This window comes from Dunckerocampus dactyliophorus, chromosome 8, assembly GCF_027744805.1.
Source record: "Dunckerocampus dactyliophorus isolate RoL2022-P2 chromosome 8, RoL_Ddac_1.1, whole genome shotgun sequence".
NCBI lineage: Eukaryota > Metazoa > Chordata > Actinopteri > Syngnathiformes > Syngnathidae > Dunckerocampus > Dunckerocampus dactyliophorus.
The window spans coordinates 10611179-10630009 of record NC_072826.1 but is presented as its reverse complement, the minus strand read 5'-3'; the positions used below and the strand labels follow the sequence as shown (position 1 = coordinate 10630009).

Sequence of the window (18831 nt, the reverse complement as noted above, 5' to 3'; positions counted from 1 at the left end):
TAAATACAGTAGGTTAAAATAGCCCATTAATACTAAGTATTAAAAAATTAACTACACATTGAGAGCAAAGTCATTTAAAAAAAAACTTTTATTATCGCAGAAAATGAATATGACCATATATAATTGTTGGAATTAAATATGCACGATGAAGAATTGTGAAAACGCGTCACTACCTTCATAACATTCTATAATACAGAGCAAACTGTGCAAGAAGATATTGTCATTCAAATGCACTTCCTGCCTGGTCTTATCACAGCAAAGTCAACAAAACATGAAGGCATGAGTCTCAAGTGAAATATACGGCAGCAAGAGGAGTATGGTACATGTACATGGCAAGAATGCAGATTGTTTCTTCACAGATGTGGACGTAGTGCAAAAATAAATCACAAACGCCAGTAAATAGTTGGGTATTTACAGTTGTATATATCAAGAGATGTCAAGCATGTGAAGCTGCTCTCAAACACCCAACAGTCCTTGAGAATATGCCACTATAGTAGGCCAGCTCTACAGTATATAGCTTATTTGCTGGGTAGTAATTACCTGCCTGTATGTAAAATTTCAGCTGTGTGTGTAGTAACAAATCAGTTCAAACAGTTGCTCATTTGTTGTACCTGCAACGACATTCATGTCATGATCTTCACGTATATGTTGCCTGGAGTGGGGAAACATGATTTAAAACAAACAAAAATACAGAACAATAAACTGGTGAATGTTGCTAAGCAGATGTATCAGAAAATTCAAGTAAAGTTTTCGAGTTACCATTACCTATATAATTGTTAATTGCCGGGCTATGGTGGATTCAGCTCCAACGTTAGAAAACGGGACAGTAAAAGTGCTTTGGCAATAATTCAAGTCTTTTGTTTTGACCTCACAAAGTGGGGAGTGAAAAATATCGTTTATATGATGTTGCACATTAAGAATAGTATTTCTATTTTTGGTGCCTTCATTGATTAATTGACCTGAGCGCAACCCCGGTTCTTTTTCAAACATAATTTATGATCACTTCTGTACTTAGAAGACGGCATCCGGCGAATGTAAAGCGCATTCTAGTTTTATTTTCATCCGCATTTTTATCAAGGTACTTTAATTTCAGGTCAAATGAAAAGCCTCACTGCAACACATCTGTTTTTTGGCACATCAGGTTGTTTTAATTCCTTGTCTTTCTGTTCTAATCCTGACTATATGTTATTTAAATCAATGTTAAATGACACTAAAAATATATTGGAATACTCTACCATACTCTAATACTCTACCGTTCCTAATTTTAGGGTGATTTGTTGTAAGACAATATGTAGTGTAAATAAGTAACAGTGTGCACTGACTGTTTGACATCTGACATCTAAAGTGCATCCTCGAATGAAAGTCACACTTTTTTAAAAGTGAAACTACCTACAGTCAAAAATGAAAAATGATTCTGTGGGAGTGGCGGAGACATTTAAATGAGCCTGCTATTGCTCACAGACGTTAATAGAATCAAAAGTGCTTTAAAGAACACCATCGCTCAATTGAGATGATCGGTGAAACTATAAAAATGAATGTTTAAACGGCCCGTATCAACAACAAATAATTAGGAGGTTTCAATCTTACAGAGTAAAAAAAATATATTTTTTGACTTTGACTAAAATACTGAGCATTTATTCTAGTATTCTACTACTTTGTTATCCCCTAACACTGTAAGATAAAAAACAAATTCCTCTACTGTGCATTGTGGAACATCTTGAAAGGAATCACACAGAGCACAATTTCAGATCCAGATGTCCTTACAGAAATCTTTTTGACAGACACAATAAAAGCTCTGCAGGGACCTAAAAGTCCTTTCTTGTGTTCTGTACTGGGTTAAGGGCCCCTACCCCACCCAGTTCCATTAGTTTGTCTCTGTGGGAGCCTCAACCAGCGATAACTCAGCCTGCTGCTGTTGCCTCCTTCAGCCACCAGGGGGTCATCGAGACTTGAGAGCAGATGTTATTCAGCATGTGGGACAAGGGAGAGTGCTCAGGCATTGAGAAAACGCTAGAGGGGGTCAAAATGTCCAACCTATTCCAAGAGGTCCTGTGAAAAAACAAATGTTAGCAACAAAATAGGTGATATAAAAAATGAGGCATTTCACACCGCATGAGACACCTGATCTGAATCCTCGTACTGCGCTGCTCCTGTTTCCATGTACTGGGCATCCACGTCGTCCACTCCTTCTATTTTGTTAGCTTCAACGTGTTCCCTCATGACAGAGTAGCGGTGCACAAGGAACCTGACAATAATATCATCGGACATTAGAGACAAAAATAAATATTGATTACTTGCATGTGGCAAAAATATGGCTAACTGACCGTCCTCCACAGACGTATTTCTTAACCATCCAAACGCCCATGACGGCACTCATCAGCAGCATCGCTATGACAACCATGGCTATGATTGCAGCGTTTGGTGAGGCACTTTCAGTCTGGCAGAAAGACAGGACATTGAAGATTTAGCATCGCTACCAGGTGTTTATCTATTGAAGTGGGACCCTACGACATTTGAGAGGCCACTATGCAACAGTGTCACAAGACAAGTGCAAGACCATGTTAAAGATAAGTAATAAAGATTTTCTATGGCGCTTAATCCTCATTGGGGTCACGGGCGTATACTGGAGCCTATCCCAGCTGACTTCGGGCGAGAGGCGGGGTACACCCTGGACTGGTTGCCAGTCGCAGTAAAGCTAAGTAAAGATAAGACATTATATGGTGCATGTGCATAAATAATTAAAATGGGTGGCACCAACCAGAGAAACCGGATGTAGGACATTGCTGGTGCATCTCCTTCTCAGATCTGTCTCTTTTCTGACGGGTTGGAAACCAAATTCACATTGGTCTCCTGGAATCTTCCGGTAACTGAAATGAAAGACAGAAAACCAAAACCATTCCATAGCTTATCACATTCAGGGGGCACCAAAACAGCATGTAATGCCAAAAAGTGGTTATTTATCTCAAACTAAACAAGCCGTGGGCTCACAGAACATGACTGTGGTGAGAGAACAATAAAGAGTTTGCAAAGACCTGTAGTGAGACACATTCTCACCCACTGGTCTGTAGCTCTTCAGTGGTGCCATTCAGACAGAACTCCAGAGGACGGCCCTTCATCTCCTCCTGTTCCACGCACTCTGAGCTGTTCTCAGGTCGGTAGTATCCAAAGTCACTGTGGGACAAAGTAGGAGTACCAAACTTTTGTCATCGAGAGCCGCTGACAGAAAAATGGAAGAATGCCATTCTGTTGATTAGTAGTTCAAGACATGTTGAAAAATGTCATGTGCCAATAAAAAACATGCCACAAATGGCCCCCGGGCCAGACTTTGGACGCCACAGCTCTAAAGTAAAAGATGTGTAAAACACTGATAAAAGGCTAAGTGTACACCCTTGCCATTTGCTGATCTTACGATCGTAAAGTATTATTACATTCAGATCAAGGAGGTTCTAAGTAGAGCTTCAAAATGCAAAAGGAAGAAGTGGGAGTGACACACAAAAAAATGGACAAAGTAATTTATTGCCAACAACCATTAAACTGACATAGGCTGTCAACGACACACTCCCTTTTCTCCCTTTTGAATTTTGAAGCTATACTTAGAACCTCTGAATCTACTTAGAAGATCCAACGGGAACAACATCAACACGACATACAGTACCAGTGATAATCATCCAGTGTACAAGGACAAGGTGACAGCTGCTTGCCGACAGCATAGTCCCTCCCATTCCAGCAGGCCGAATCTTTCCTTAAACGTAAGAGGGTCTCCTTGAAGCCCAACACGCAGCCGTCATCAGATCTGCCAGGGTCAGCAGAGTGAGCCAACCAGGGCACGTAGTCTTCGTCGCTGCCTATTGTATAAACACACTTGCTCAAAAATGACTTCCTTCTTTGTCATCTTCTCACTTATCACTCACAATCTCGGGCGAGGAGCTTCCTGAAGTCGATGGTGATTACGACCCATTTGGTGAAGTCATTCCTGTAGCCCCAAAGGCTGACATTCATGGATCGGGAGCCCGGCTCACTGTCCATACCGCTGAAGTGGAAACGGTCACTGGTGAAGTTGTAAGTGTGCCAACACCGGCCTTCATCAGTGGAAAACCTGCATTGAATGGGGACAGACGATTAGTGACGCATGCTGCAAATGACACAAATTCAATGCAATCCACTTATCCTCACTTGATTTGATTGACAGCCATGTTGCTGTGCTCCACTGCCACAAGCAGGGCCCCTGAGTCCAATATAGCATAGTGATGAGGGCCTCTGAGAGACAGCAACCACGAGTAACCGCCATCGTCAGACACATATACGTCAGGCATAACAGCCGACTCAGCATCCCCGACGCTGCCTGAAAAGAGAAACGTGTTTTGTTTTTACAAGACAAAACATTAAGCCAAATTATTCAGCAGGTTTTAGTGTGTGTGTGTGTGTGTGTGTTTGATACCATGAGCAAGAACGAGGCCTACTGCACTGGGCTGTGAGAGCGGCAGCATGGGGACATTCATCTTCATGGCCGTGCTGTACGTGGCGTGGATGTGAAGTCTGCACTGTAAAGACACAATTCTAAGTGGGCACTGGCTATGTGTTTAACGGCTATGTTTGTATCATTTAGTTACAGTCTGTGTGTCTCACTCTGTTTGGCCTGTTAGTCTCTGTGTCACATTGGCTGTTTTGTGGTCGGCGCAGTGTTTGCCATCGCGCTCCTTGGTCGAATGTGATCACTGTCTCCACAGCTCCGTCTACACACGTACACAATGAAACCTCAAGTCACTTTAGGTTACAAAGTTGGTTTATGTTATAATTGCCGTTTGTTGGATGGTTAGTTTGTTATTTGGTTAGCAGGATTGCACAATTAAAACACCAAAAAACTACAAAACCATTTAATTTTCTCTAGTGGGAGACGCATTAGGCAAGGAAGAATCTGTTAATTCTGGTGCAGATCAGGATAAAGCTGTGGCTCAATGAAGGCACTTTTTATTGTTGCCAAGTGTGGCAGTGACAACAGATCCAGCAAATGAGGCTGCCGTGAAAAAAGGTGTTGTGTGTGGCAGCTGGCACTCTCTTCGTAAGTGTGTGGTATAAGCCTGACATGCCATCATTTTTCAGTTAAATAACTCAGCTGGACATAGGATTGTGGTGTGAGGTCTGAGGTCTGCTCTGGACTGTGTGCTGTTTGTTGTTTTTGTGACTTTCTGGGAAATGACTTTATTCAGTATTGTAATTGTGGAAAAGAGGGTGTTTTATCACAACAGATTTCAACAAAAATGGTGAGGGCAGGGATCCTTTTTTGAGGAAGTGGAATTTTTTTTTATTTATTTAAAAAATGCCCCCTTAAGTTTGGACATAATGTCAATCTTTCCTGTAAAGTCTGTACAAGTTGCATATGACTCTTTGTTTTGTAAAACAAAACGTGACAAAGCCTATTTAAAACATAAAACCAAAACATGACCATTAAGCCAATATAATAAATGATGGAATTAAAAACATTATCCTCATTGAATAGGAATTTCTTTTGAATTTGTTCTTTTTGGTGAGGCCAAAAAGCGCTCACAAACTGGCTAACCGTGCTTTGAATGTTTGCTCATATGTTTTATGGACCCTGCACAAGGCTGTTCCCAAACACTCCCCCGTACTCCCACAGTGTAATAAAATGTGTTGGCTTACCCTCTGTGAGTACGCTGGTCATGTAAACGCCCCTAAGTGAAGTAATGGCGGTGAAGTCGGTGTCACTTCCTGTGGTGGTGAAGAGGTGGCGCTCCAGAGACTTGGAGAACACGGCTCCTCTGTCATCAGACACATAGATTGTTCCAATCCCAGAGTCTGGGCGACACACACAACACACATACATATACAACGTTTGGATAATAGATTATATTGCATTACTGTACTATTATTCTTTGCCCTATTTCTTCATAAATAATCATCATTATCATTATCAATGTGAAAAGGATCAGCTTCCACTTTCATCCTCATTCTTAGCATTATCACTGGTTCTGACCTTCAGGGTCGTCCACGTGCATGAATACCATGTCTTCATTGGTTGCCAGGATAGAATAGAACTGATCGTGGTTGACAGCAGGAAGCTGAGCAATATTCCATACTTGTCCTCCGTCTACTGACACGTGGATCATACGCTCTGTGCCCTTAGAAAAACATTTAGCATATCCACACATACATAATAATCTAATAGTAGTATGTCTACTACGGACGGGCAAGTTATTGTGGTTAATGGTGTGTTGAAGGAAATGGAAAAAAAAAATGGTGTGAGCAACTTGGCTGCAACCACCAGATGCGTTGTTAATTCAGTCTCAAGTAGTTTGCTGAAGAACAGCATGAAGTCAGCTTTGGGAAGCCGAGCTACATCCACGCTATGGCATCTCTTTCAAACAGTATTATTGTTATGATCAATATGACGCCAGTACAGAAACAGGAAAAGTTGTTCAAGGAAATTTAGTCAAATGCTAATCCATAACTGGAATTAAAACGTATGAAATGCAATTTACTCTACACATACAAACAGATACTTCTGAAACAGTAATGCAAATCGGTTAATTATCAGGTGAAATTCCTGCATTTAAAATCACTAGTGAAAAAGATTCTCACCTCTCCGGTCATGATGGAAGCAAAAACAAATCTCCCCCCAAGTACGAAAGAGTAAACTCTTGTTGCGATGGTCTGGAAGCTTCTACCGTAGTCTGTTGTTTTCCTTAACTCCAACATTCCTTTGTGATCTGGAAGTGACGACGTGGGCTTACAATGTTACTAATGAATGTGTGTGCGTGCATATGTGTCACTGTGCGTGTTACTATTTGCTACATCACTTACTGCATGAGCCGTTGTAGTTTGTTGTAAAGTAGATGCTATTCTTCGCACCCCTACGTATGAGAAAAAGAAGCAGTGGCAGAGTGAACTTTAGTAAAAGTCTTGTGGCCACATTTTGCAACCATTGAATGTCGCCTTAGTTAAAATGCAAATCAGAAAGACAAGATTTGTGGTTTCCTGCATGGCCAAATGTTCCAATTCCAGGCTGCAGTCCAAGTGTAAGCAAGGAAAGGGGACAAATGTTTTCAGGGAGAGTGGGATACAGTAGATCATAATAAAAACTGTTGCTGACTCATGATTCACAGTGACAGAAACCTCTGCTCCCTCCTTTGGCGGTGTGACATCCATGGTCACGCAGGGCTCCCACAATGCAGTGAAAACAACCACAGGTTGACACTGAAACCTCGCATTAACCTGGGTGTCCAGACAAAACCATAGTTGGGCAAGTGGTCCAAATTGTGTGCAGCTGAAATAACAACACACAACCAGAAACACACAAACGCAAGATGCAAGAATGTGTTGAGAAAACCAACCTCAGGGTGGATAGATGGGTAGTTGTTTTTTTTACAGTATATACTGGTTTCATTTCTCATAATAACACTGATATACATTGACATTATTCTAGAAACATTTTTTGTTTATACACATCTAGTCAATGCAACTGTCAACTTAACTGCATCATGCTGACATAGCTCCGAAATGACAAAATGTCTGTTTCTCATTACTGTTGTTATTTGTGTGCGAGAATGACAAAGGAAGAGGACAAGACTTACCATCTGACGAGGCAAACACTGTCATGGATCTTTCGCCAGGTGGCGCCAAAATCCTCCGACAGCCACAAGTTCAACTAGACAATGAAATTAATCCATAAGCAATTAAAAAAGCGTCATCATCTGACACCTCAGCTTTATCTGATCAAGAGTTTAGTAATTAGAATTAAGGTTGGAAATAAATGTATTGACCCAGTTGACCGCTAACACCAATTTACTGACTAAATCTGGTGGCTGTTTCTACCGTGATGCTGAGCGTCAGAAGTATGTTGGAGTCTCCTGGGTTGTACAGCATCTGAATTAAGGGCTCAAACGGCAATTCAGATGATGTGAATGTCCGGCCAAAGTCCTGTGAGCGAAACAGTCGAAATCCCCCAATATCTGACACATCACCTGTCAGGATCACCTGAAAATGAAAATGCAGAGTTGGGTATTTTCATTTATATCAGCGCAGCAAATGAAGACTTAAGAGTAGGGGTGTCACAAGACAATTAGCTCACGAGATGAAGCGTTAAATGAGATTGGGTCTACGGGAACGAGACGTGATTACTTTTAAGAAAAGTACAATGAAAAAATATAAAACTAGAGAAGCACTCGGAGAGCGCTGACCTCCGCCAAGAGCACAGAGTTCCCCCCATATTGTGATTCACACCACAATAATAATCCTACATTTTTTTAGATCAGTCTTTGATATTTTGTAGAACCTGTTGGAAACTTCCATCCATCCATCTCCTATGCCGCTTATCCTTTGTTGGAAACTTGTCCTGTATTGTTTTTCCAAGTACTCTGACCATTTTTTTGTGGCATTATACGCACAAATGCCAAAAAAAAGGTCCTATCTCACAATGTTAAAGAAACCTTAAAAAAATTCCTGGATCCGAATCTGGATCTGGTGATCCAGATCACCCTCGAAATGTAATCACTTCTTCCATATCCCATTTCCAACAATTCTTGAAAATGTCATCCAAATCCATTCAGAACTCAAGTTATTTTGAACACAAACAAACAAACAAACAAACAGATAAACGGCAGCCAAAACATAACCTCCGCGCTGCGTTTGCGCTGCGCTTGGCGGAGGTAAAAATATATAACAATATATTGCAATCTACTGATTTGATTTTTTTGGATTTCTGCTATGTTAAACTGTGTGTATGCTACCGGCCCCGCCTCCACTCACCGAGACAAAGAGACTGTAGGACTGACTTAATTCTTAATTGTGTTTTTTAGTGGTTGTTACCTTATTAAATTTACTGACAATAAGAACCCAATTTAGTGTTTCATTTAGAGGCTACAGCTAGAGGTGTTCCTTGTTGGCATCATGCAATTACAACTCAACAATATTAGGTACACCTGCACTGCAATGTGAGAGAAATAATCTACAAGAGCAAAATAACATTATTGAGAAAAATTTAAAGAGGCAAAAATATTATAAGTTGTGATACAACAGCTACACCGCTGCAAACATCAACCACAATAATGGACTTACTGTCAAATGAACACATCTCTGATGGTAGACAGAATACAACACTTTCTTTCAGGAACTCACCTTGCCAGAGTGGTCTGGGCTGACAGCGATGCCAAACTCTGTCTGGATGAAGGTGTGATTGATCAGGTGGGTCACATCAGTGAACGTCTTCCCAAAGTCTTCACTGACACACACACACACACAGTTGCATTTAGACCGCAAGTGTTGGGTTACACAAAAAAAACACAAAAAAAAAAAACTTGCTTGCTCAGCACTGCTTACCTCCTGTAGAGGTTGGACTGTCCGAATCGCATCATGAACAAAGGCACCTGGAATGTGGTCAACACCAGCAACACCTGGCAAAGAAGGAGTATGACATCATCCATGTACGGCGGAAACTTAAATCGAAAGGATTAATTCCACAAGTGCTTTGCTTTATCTTTAGCAAAGTGAAAAGTGTGATGATGACCATGGAACTGGAAATAGAACTGTAGCGGCAGTGTCACTTACAAAAGTGGTACAGGCAACTCGGTCCTGGCTGCTTGGTACAATATGGCTAAACATCAAAAATCCATTTTGCCATGATGTGAAGAGACTCTCCTCCGGGGGAAGGCGGTATTCTCTAATGTTCATGGATGGTTCATCATGCGAGTTATTATAATTTATTACTTTTAGGACTCCTTTACACACTTGTATCACATTTGACGAATGTAAAAAAAGTGTGATGCGTCAAGTTAACTTGCCTTCAGACCACTCTTCCTTAAACGCTAAGCTTCTGTCAGCCAAGTGTGAGGGTGTATGACTGTTAATAATGTTAAAATATTACTGTGAAGTGTTTTATGAGGGCAATGGTCTGACCCTGGAACAGATTCATTTCTAGTTCCACAGTCTCCTAAGGAAAAGTTTGAGCAACATCCTGCAATGGATTGTGCTGGACCTCTGAGCTTCCACTTTGAAACATGCACAATATGCTCACCTGTTGTCCATTCAGTTACATATTGCCTATAAGCAGACTCACCCCTGATTCATCTCCCACCCAGGCAAGTGACAGGGAGCCCATGGTCCTCACTTTAAAGTTGAACTGCAGGGGAGAACACAAGGGATGAAATAAATCAGCAACACTTCAAACTAAAGAATTTCAGACATTTTTCTATGCCTGTATCCCACTGCACATTCGCCACAACAACCCAGAAAGAATTGTACTGGCTGTGTAATGTAGCTCTCTGCGTGTGTTTGTGTGTGTGACCTAAATTCAGCCTCGTTGACAAAGCTGCAGCCAGACAACGAGACAATTGCTTATGTCCTGAACACAGCAGGAACGCACTGAGCAGCAGCCTGCAGCAATTACCGTTACGCTATTACGACTGAATTTAAACGTTTACAGTTCCAACATTTAGTTAAGGAGGATTTATAGCTCGCTGTATATTCAAACTACCTTGTTGCATCACATTCAGGCAAATGAGGATCCTGGTGCCCAACAACATTCCAGTCTAATCATGCGAAGTGATGTTCGTGGCCAAGAAACCTGACTGCCGTTCAGCACTAGGAGGTTAACCTCCCGCTTCTCTCCTTTGCTGGAGAGGCAACAAGGTTTACAAGGTAGACAGGCGCTGTAAAGCTACAGGAGATGATCAGGTCTGTCTGCTGGGAAGCGCCTACAAAGAGCATCACATGTCTATACTTCTACACTTTTACCTTAACTCATTTTTAATGTAAATGATACAAAACAGACTGATGACAAACACACAGATTAATGCAGGGCCATGCACCAAAAGTGTCAAAATAGCAAAATTTTTCTTTGTCATTTACAGGAGAAATGTACCAACTATAAATAAAACTGAAAATAATAAAAATTAGCCTATTTTAAAAAAAGTGTCCCACATGCTAACACTTTATATGCTAATTAGCATATAGATAAAGGATAACTAAGGTGCTAGCTAACGCACCTTGTTTTCTTTGTCATTTAACAATTCTTGTATTAATATTAACATAGTTATATTTTTACAGCCTAGTTGTATATTTTATCGTGTCCAGTTTAGTTCTTTTGGAGGGGTTAAATAGTATCAGATTTGTATGTAGGAGGAAAGGCAAGCCAAAGAAAAGATAGCGTCATCACCAATTACAAATAAGACAAATAAGAATAACAGACAAATAAAATCAAATAAATATATATATTTTAAGTATTAAAAAGTTTATAAAATAGTCCCTCGCCACTTTGTGGTTACAATTTCGCAGGTTGAATCTATCACAGTTTTTCCAAATATATATAATAATACAAGAATAAATAATGTTGTTTCGTGGTTGAATAGGGCCTACTATGAGTCGTAACATGCATATTTAAGCAAGTGTTATGCATTTTTTGCCTAAATGAATCATTTTCTATCATAAAAATGTTTAAATGAACTAACATACAAATACAGTATGAGGCAGGGGTGCACATTACGTCAAAGAAGGTCATGTGGGTCGATCGCACCTGTCACCCACATCATAAATGACACTTTGTAGATGTCATATGACACGACATCTACTAGATTGTGTAAGACAAATGTAAAGGTGACTATAGGGTATTTCATGTCTTGAGTACAATGTTAAAAACCGTATTTAGAAGATTGTAAACAGGTACCATAACTATGTATATATTCCATTTATTATACTGAATCCTACTTTGCAAAAATGTACTTATCGGGTTTGGGTCTGGGACCAATTAACCGCGATAAACAAGGGATGACAATACTATTATTATCATTATCACTAGTGTTAACTGGAAAATGTGCCCATTGCTGAACCCTTTTGAATATGTTGCATGGACTTCTGCTGCATTGTCGTTTGCATAATCATTTTCATTTCTTGTATATTTGTAATGTTTGAGAGCAAATGCTAACTGGATGTAATACATGCGTGTCTAATGAATGCTATGCAGCTATTTTGACTGACATGAGGTTATGTGTAGAACTATTGTATAATGGTAATGGTAGTGGTTTAATTTTATTTGAACATGCATACAAGTTACAATGGAATACATCACAGTTCAATTCCCAGACACCATGACATCCTAAAGTCCAATTTTCAATGATTGTATATAGTTAGAGTCAGTGCAGAACAACAGGTCTCTCACTGTATCTCGTCAGTCCTTTACAAATATTACTGCCAGCTGCGTTTACACTTGTTTTAAATTAAGCCAGCAGTCACCTTTAGACGTTTGCTCAGCTGAAAGCCTTGCAGGACAAATGCTGACTTGACCAACTACACTTCACTGAAACCACAACACGGTAGAGATTAACAAGAGTTGTGGTTGTCTCTAGTCTTGAGCCTTGAATCCAACCAGCTTGACTCGTAAGCAAAGAAAATAAGGGCTGCTGCACATGCACAAAAATGCACACTCACTCCACTCGGCAGTGTTGGGACGAAGTCCAATGAAGACGTCCGTCACAGGTCGGACATGGACACAATGAGCTGCTTGTTCACTATGCTCCGAGCTTTGACCTTTGCACCCGGCCAATGTTTACACATATAAAACATCAGAAGAGGAGGTCAAACGCTAGCCTCAGATCCAACACATCGGCCCTCTTACGCTGGACCACATCACAGGGAGAGAGGCCAGCGTGCACTTGTGTCACATCACACAGACTGCCTGCATGACTAAACCGTTTTTATTTGATTTATTTTAACCTCAAGCATGATTGCATATGATCAATCTACATTCAGCCACCATTTAAATGATAGAAGTCTGGAACATGATAAAGGACAGCATTATAGTGTCCTTCTAAAGTTCAGATAAAAATACTAAAAATATATATTGACTAGTAATTACACTACTATTCGATTCCCAGTATATTTTTTTTTTCACAGCTGGAAGGCCTTCTTCGTTGAAATCATTGGTAACAGCTTTTAAACAGGGCATCACAAAGTGCCTACAAACTAAAAATAAAATTAAATTAAATAAAATTAATACATAACATCCACTAAATACAAAGTTTTGAGTTCTGAGCACTTTAGGTTACTGCATTCTTTCTTAAATATTGTATTGTATTTATTACATTCAATATTTCAGGTATAAACAGTCTGAATTCATATTAAAGGGATAGTTTGGATTTTTTGACATGACGTTGTATGACATCCCCATCAGCAGTCTAGTGCATCAAGCGTGACTTACCCCCCACTTCATTCCGTGAGTCGAGTTCTGGTCGGATTTCGCTGATGAGGAACGTAGTTCCGGTTAGTTGGTGGGGCCACTTAAGTAAAGAGTTTGGCTTCTCAAAACAATATGCGTTCAAAAGAGTTATACATTTGCATCACAGAAATGCCTCCTAAAAAAAAAATCAGATCTCACAATCTCCCGGCGTTACTTTCTCTCCCGTCGTATCACTGCACTGTGTTCCACAGTGTTGACATGCACGGATGAAGACGTTATGACTGCTGCGGTCTTCATCTGCTGTAAAACAAACACACAACAATGGACAGGCGACAACGCGCAGTGATACTACAGGAGAGAAAGTAACGCCAAGTGATTGTGAGGTCGGATTTTTCGAGGAGGCATTTTTGTGATTCAAATATATTACTTATTTGAACGCATATTATTTTCAGAAGCCAAACTCGTTACTTAAGTGGCCCCACCGACTAACCAGAACTACAGTCCTCATCACCGAAATCCGACCAGAACTCGGCTCATGGGACCAAGTGCGGGGTAAGTCACCGTTGATGCACTACACTGCTGATGGGGACGTCATACAACTTCATGTCAAAAAATCCAAACTATCCCTTTAGCAAATAACGCCACAAAAACTGAAATCAAAGCAAGACTAAAGGCTTAAAAAAAAAAAAAAACACTTCTTTTTAAATTTTTTTTTAATTTTTATTTTTTATTCTTATTTTTTATTTTTATTTTTTTTTAATAACAAAAAAATAAATAAAATAAATAAAAATTTAAAAAAACACTTCTTTTGACAACAGTGTATTTTTTTGTACTCCGGATTGGCTTATCTTCATTAATATGTACTGAAATCTGAAATATAATACTATACTTTAAATAAACAATAATCTGCCAACAGAAGAAGAAAAATTGACTTTCCCCAATGCTTGAAAGAATTAGTAAACCTCAGATAAGCAAATTAGTATCACATAGTACCCGTTAAGAAAAAATATCTTCACCTCACTGTCAGGTATTTGAGCTTGCCAAGATTTCATTTTTTGCAGTGCAAACAACTTTAACCTCCTTTTACATGGCTGCTTTCTTGTTTTAGCAGGAGTGTCCGGCCCGCGACTACTTTTTTTTGGCCTTCAGCACATTCTAAAAATACGATTAAACAATTAAAGAAAATTTAAAAAACAACAGCAAAAATGGAAAAAAGCAGTATAAAGACACAATATTAAGGGAGTAAAGTCATTATATTAACAGAAAAGTTGTAATATAAGAAAAAAACAAGCAAATAATTAAGTTCAAATTTGAGGAAAATTAGGTTGGGTGAATGCGATAATGTTACGATAATAATATCTAAATATTATGAGGATAAGTCATACTAGCATGAGAAAGAAATGTACAAGAAGAGCGTTGAAATATTTATAAAAATAAAAGCCAAAAAGCAATGTAAGGAAAACAGTTAATAATAATAATAATAATAATAATACACTTTGTCACTGATAAAATGAATAAATATATTCTATATGTGTAAATATATACTGTATATACATTATATTAAATATTTTGTTTGGGTTGGTTTTAAAGCGGACCCCAAATCCTTTGATTTGTCTGTATGTGGCCCTCAGTGGAAAATAGTTTGGAGACCCCTGGCTTAAAGCAACATTATGTGTTTACAACTTGCTTCTTTTAACTCACTCTGAGTACATTTTTTGATTGGCTGAGTGTATCACGTGGGAGGAATTATAATTAGTCTATTTATGTATTTCCTGTGTACATACTTTTACTACCCTAATGAACTACAAAGGTTACCAAAAATCTGCGCTGGTTAAAACAGGACTACCATACGTGCATCAAGAAATCTACCTGGGTCTGGATCCCCGGTTGACGTTTGATTTAAAGGGCCATGCCAGCATTTCATCACTGCAGGAGTCTAAAAAGAGAATGCCTCAACAAAAATATTTTGGGAAAAAACTGAGATGGCCCACCTGCCTAAATTCTGACAAACCCCAACCCAACCACCAACCCGCCACAAATAGATTGCAGTCCTGTGTGCATTGGCATGTTTTTCATAACATGATTTAATTGTTCATTTCAAAACGAATGAGTTGTGATTTCTGCCTTCTCTCCTGCTCAACTCTGCTATTTATTTTGGTGCTCCAACAGCTGGCCACAGACCAGCTTCACCTCTCAACTGTTTTTTTTTCCCCTCAACATTTTTCAGCCAGAGGGGATAGACAACAGGCTTGTGAGAAGAGGAGAGAGGAATTTAAAAAAAATCCAGTTGGTAAAGCAGTAAAGTCTTTTAAATGAAGCTCCCACAAAGCACACACTCACATGACCTTTTCTGATGAATACGTGCATCTCTGATAGTACAACATTCAGCAGTGGACATATAGGAGCGCTTATGTGAAGAGGGAGTCCAATCCTTTTCATGGTCAACATGTGCTCCAGGTGGTTGAGAGCAGAACACCACACACAAACAGGAAGACAATCCAACAGAGACGAGTTGTTTTGGACCGAACATTCCTCTGCACCTCAAGGTCATTCATGTTGTGCCTTCTTTTGAAACACAGATGATGTGTTTGGCTCACTGGACGTAATAATGAAGGCTTGAGTTGGTTTTGGAAGTGCAATGAATACCGCTGTGTTGTCTCAATCACTCATTCCAAAAGCCTCCAATTACCAGGCCGGCAGAACTTTTGTGTTGTTCAAACTCCCGACACCATCCTTATAGGGTTCTAATGAAAATAACCCAGACTGATGGCCTACATACACACACTGGGCACCTCATTACAGACACACTTGTCTCACTGTGTCAATCAAATGTGAGCATTATTATCTTTTTAAAGGCAAAATGAAATGACAAGATCATCATCAGCCTGTGCAGGCATGCCTAATAAAGTGGTATAACATAACAAAAAGTCATAAAACTGCTTTGGTTACACATAATTATATGGCAAATGAGTATTAACCCTTAAGTGGTCGTTAAAAGTCACTCCAAAATCGCTTGAAGCTGCTACAAATGTATATGAATGTTTATTCACACTTTCAAAGGGTCAGTCATTTTAATTACTTCAGTCTGAAATATAGGTCAAACATGAATTATATATTTTTGATATATTTATAAAGTCCAGTATGTTTACACTCCTGATCAAAATTTTAAGAATTAACATTTTGCACTGTTGGATCTTAACGAGGTTCTAGTGAGAGATTCAAAATGCAAAAAGAAGTAATGAGAGTGAGACCAAAAAAAAAGTGATTAAGCAAGTTATTGCAAACAACCATTAAACTGAGTGTTTATCTACTGATCAATAGTTTAACACCTTCGCCCCAAAATATACATTTTTAAAAAGCAGTCAGTCGAAAAAGCAGTCAGTAATGAGAAGCTGTGCCATTCTTCAGCTCAAAAATAGGTTTGGGCGTGCTTGATGCCAGTGTTTCCAGGAGGCTCGTGGGGATGTTGCTCCAGGTGGTGAAGTTGGCTTCATGGAGGACATGCACTATCTGGGACTGGTGTCCTTTTTTTCTAAACTTCCCTAGCCAACCATCCCCAAATGTTCTCAATGAGATTTAGATCAGGTGAACACTCAGGACAGTCCAAAAGAGCGGCATTAATCCTAGAGAAGAAGTCTGGCGGGCAATGTGAACTGCAGCATTATTCTATTGAAAAACCCAGTCATTACCACACAGACCTTCAGTCATGAGGTATTCCCCCTGCAAAATTTGTCGTTTGACGCCCCTGCACAACCTGGGGCTCCCTTGTTCCACTGAAGGAGAAAGCGTTCCAGATTATGATGGCACCTCCTCCACTGTGCCGTGTGGAAAACATCTCAGGTGGGATCTCCTTGTGATGCCAGTCCAGGTTACATTTGCTCTCATCAGAGAATACAACTTTGTTCCACCTTTCAATGTCCCATGTTTGGTGCTCTCCTGCAAATTCCAAGCGGGCAATTTAGCAGCATTGAAGGAGGCGAGGCCTTTGAAGACGCTTTTTTGTTCTTAAAACCCTTCTCTCGCAGATGCCGTTAGTATTGGACTGCACTCTGCACCAGTAACAACTTTAATTTGGACCAAGGATGGTCCCCTGTCTTGATGGACAGCCAATCGGATCCTCCGGCTCCGTATGGGTGACATTTGTTTGGGTCTCCCACTTGACTTTTTTGATTCATAACCGTCAGGATCTTTTAATACGTTTAAAATGTCTGTCTTACTGCGTCCAACCTCAGCAGCAATGGCGCGCTGCGAGAGGCCTTACTTATGCAGCTCAACAATCTGACCGCGTTCAAAGAGAGGATGCTTTTTTTGCGTTTGCCATCAAGAAATCATGACAGTGTGATTACCTGGCAAAAATGGCATTGAATACACATTTTTGAAAAGATTTATTTTGGCTTTTAAAGGATGTGGTCTTAAGTTTTTGATCAGCTGATGAACAACCTATTTCACTTTGTTGTTTGCAATGAATTGCTTAGTCAAAAAATGTTTTGTCTCACTTCATTTCTTCTTTTTGCATTTTGAAGCTCTATTTACACACTTATTGTCAATTCAGTAGTAATAACAGTATAGGGGTGACAACTTGAGATGCATGCTTTGAATGGGAAAAAGCAGCGCCGACTGGTGGACGAATATAATAATTAAAAATTGAAGGCCAGTGGTCCAAATGGAAATCTTAACATTAAGGATTGCATTAGTTCATGTTAAGATAAATGCGGAATTAGAATAAATGGGTAGGTTTGTGTGTAGTGTTTGACAATTTTGGACAATTTGACTCAAATGTTTAAAAATGTATGTCCTCCAGCAAATTGGCACGAAATGGCGCCACTTAAGGATTACTACCTGAAATGTATCACAATATTCCAAGTGTCTAAAATTTTTTAATTGTCTTTATTGTGGGTGTTCCATGAGCCACATTTGTGAAGCATGGTTGTCATCTTTCGCTCTAACAATTCCCACTTGTCTTTGCTTAACAGAACACACTGTAGCCTTCTCCCAGAGGTCACAATCCAAACAAGATGACGTGAAATAGTTAACAAGACTAGTCCATATAATGTCCATATAATAGCGGATAATTATGGATGTTAAAAAATTGTCACTTACAGTGTGGGTGTTGTTTAGCAGCGCTGACTCAACTCCAGGAAAAGTTGGGCATGTGTGTCCATTGAGTGCCAACTTCTGTCGCTCCTCATCACCGCTCAACTCCCTCGGCGGCCTCCTCACAAACGACTTTTCCCCAGCGTGGAAATACCTCGCCAGGGCGCATGTAAATAAAGCCCATGGTAAAATGTAAGACACGGAAACCATGTTTAAAAGGCGGCTGGTCAGTTTTGCGCTCTGTGTCTCATTAATCTACAACACTGCCTTGGCTTAACCCACCTCATCTCCCCCACCCCACCAACGCATCTTCATTAACGGCCCATCCACGGCGACATGTGATTGGTCTGGACGAGAATAACCTGTATTTTCATTGGACGAGAGGACTCTTCCTCGACTGCCAGTTTGTTAAAACTTTATTGAGGTTATAGCAGCCTCTAGTGGTCACAAGCAGCATGGCTCTTTTTTGTCCTTGAGTACAGCACTCAAATTGGATGCCCTGTAGTGAATGAAAAATGCAACCTTAAAAAGCGCTGGCATTTTTCAATTTCTGG

General features: G+C 39.9%; 1 protein-coding gene across 1 annotated transcript; it reads right to left on the bottom strand.

The window, feature by feature from the left end:
- Positions 1–70: 70 nt before the first annotated feature.
- Positions 71–18568, bottom strand: LOC129186518 (sortilin-like). Its single transcript, XM_054784854.1, has 20 exons — positions 18284–18568; positions 10070–10132; positions 9334–9407; positions 9133–9235; positions 7831–7992; positions 7590–7663; positions 6820–6869; positions 6598–6725; positions 5993–6137; positions 5659–5814; positions 4627–4733; positions 4439–4541; positions 4174–4342; positions 3912–4096; positions 3656–3845; positions 3055–3171; positions 2759–2867; positions 2325–2437; positions 2122–2245; positions 71–2049 (listed from the first exon to the last, which is right to left on the bottom strand). Exons 1-20 carry the CDS (start codon positions 18485–18487, stop codon positions 2035–2037), a joined length of 2391 nt encoding a protein of 796 aa, XP_054640829.1. The 5' UTR covers positions 18488–18568; the 3' UTR covers positions 71–2034.
- Between the last annotated feature and the right edge of the window lie 263 nt (positions 18569–18831).

Excerpts from the sequence above, each read along its gene's own strand:
- LOC129186518 (XM_054784854.1), bottom strand. The coding sequence starts at position 18,487 with ATGGTTTCCGTGTCTTACATTTTACCATGGGCTTTATTTACATGCGCC. Across the intron at positions 7,993-9,132 it reads GCCCAGACCACTCTGGCAAG|GTGATCCTGACAGGTGATGT; the intron begins GTGAGTTCCTGA and ends TTTCATTTTCAG. Across the intron at positions 6,138-6,597 it reads CTTCCATCATGACCGGAGAG|GGCACAGAGCGTATGATCCA; the intron begins GTGAGAATCTTT and ends TGTTTTTCTAAG.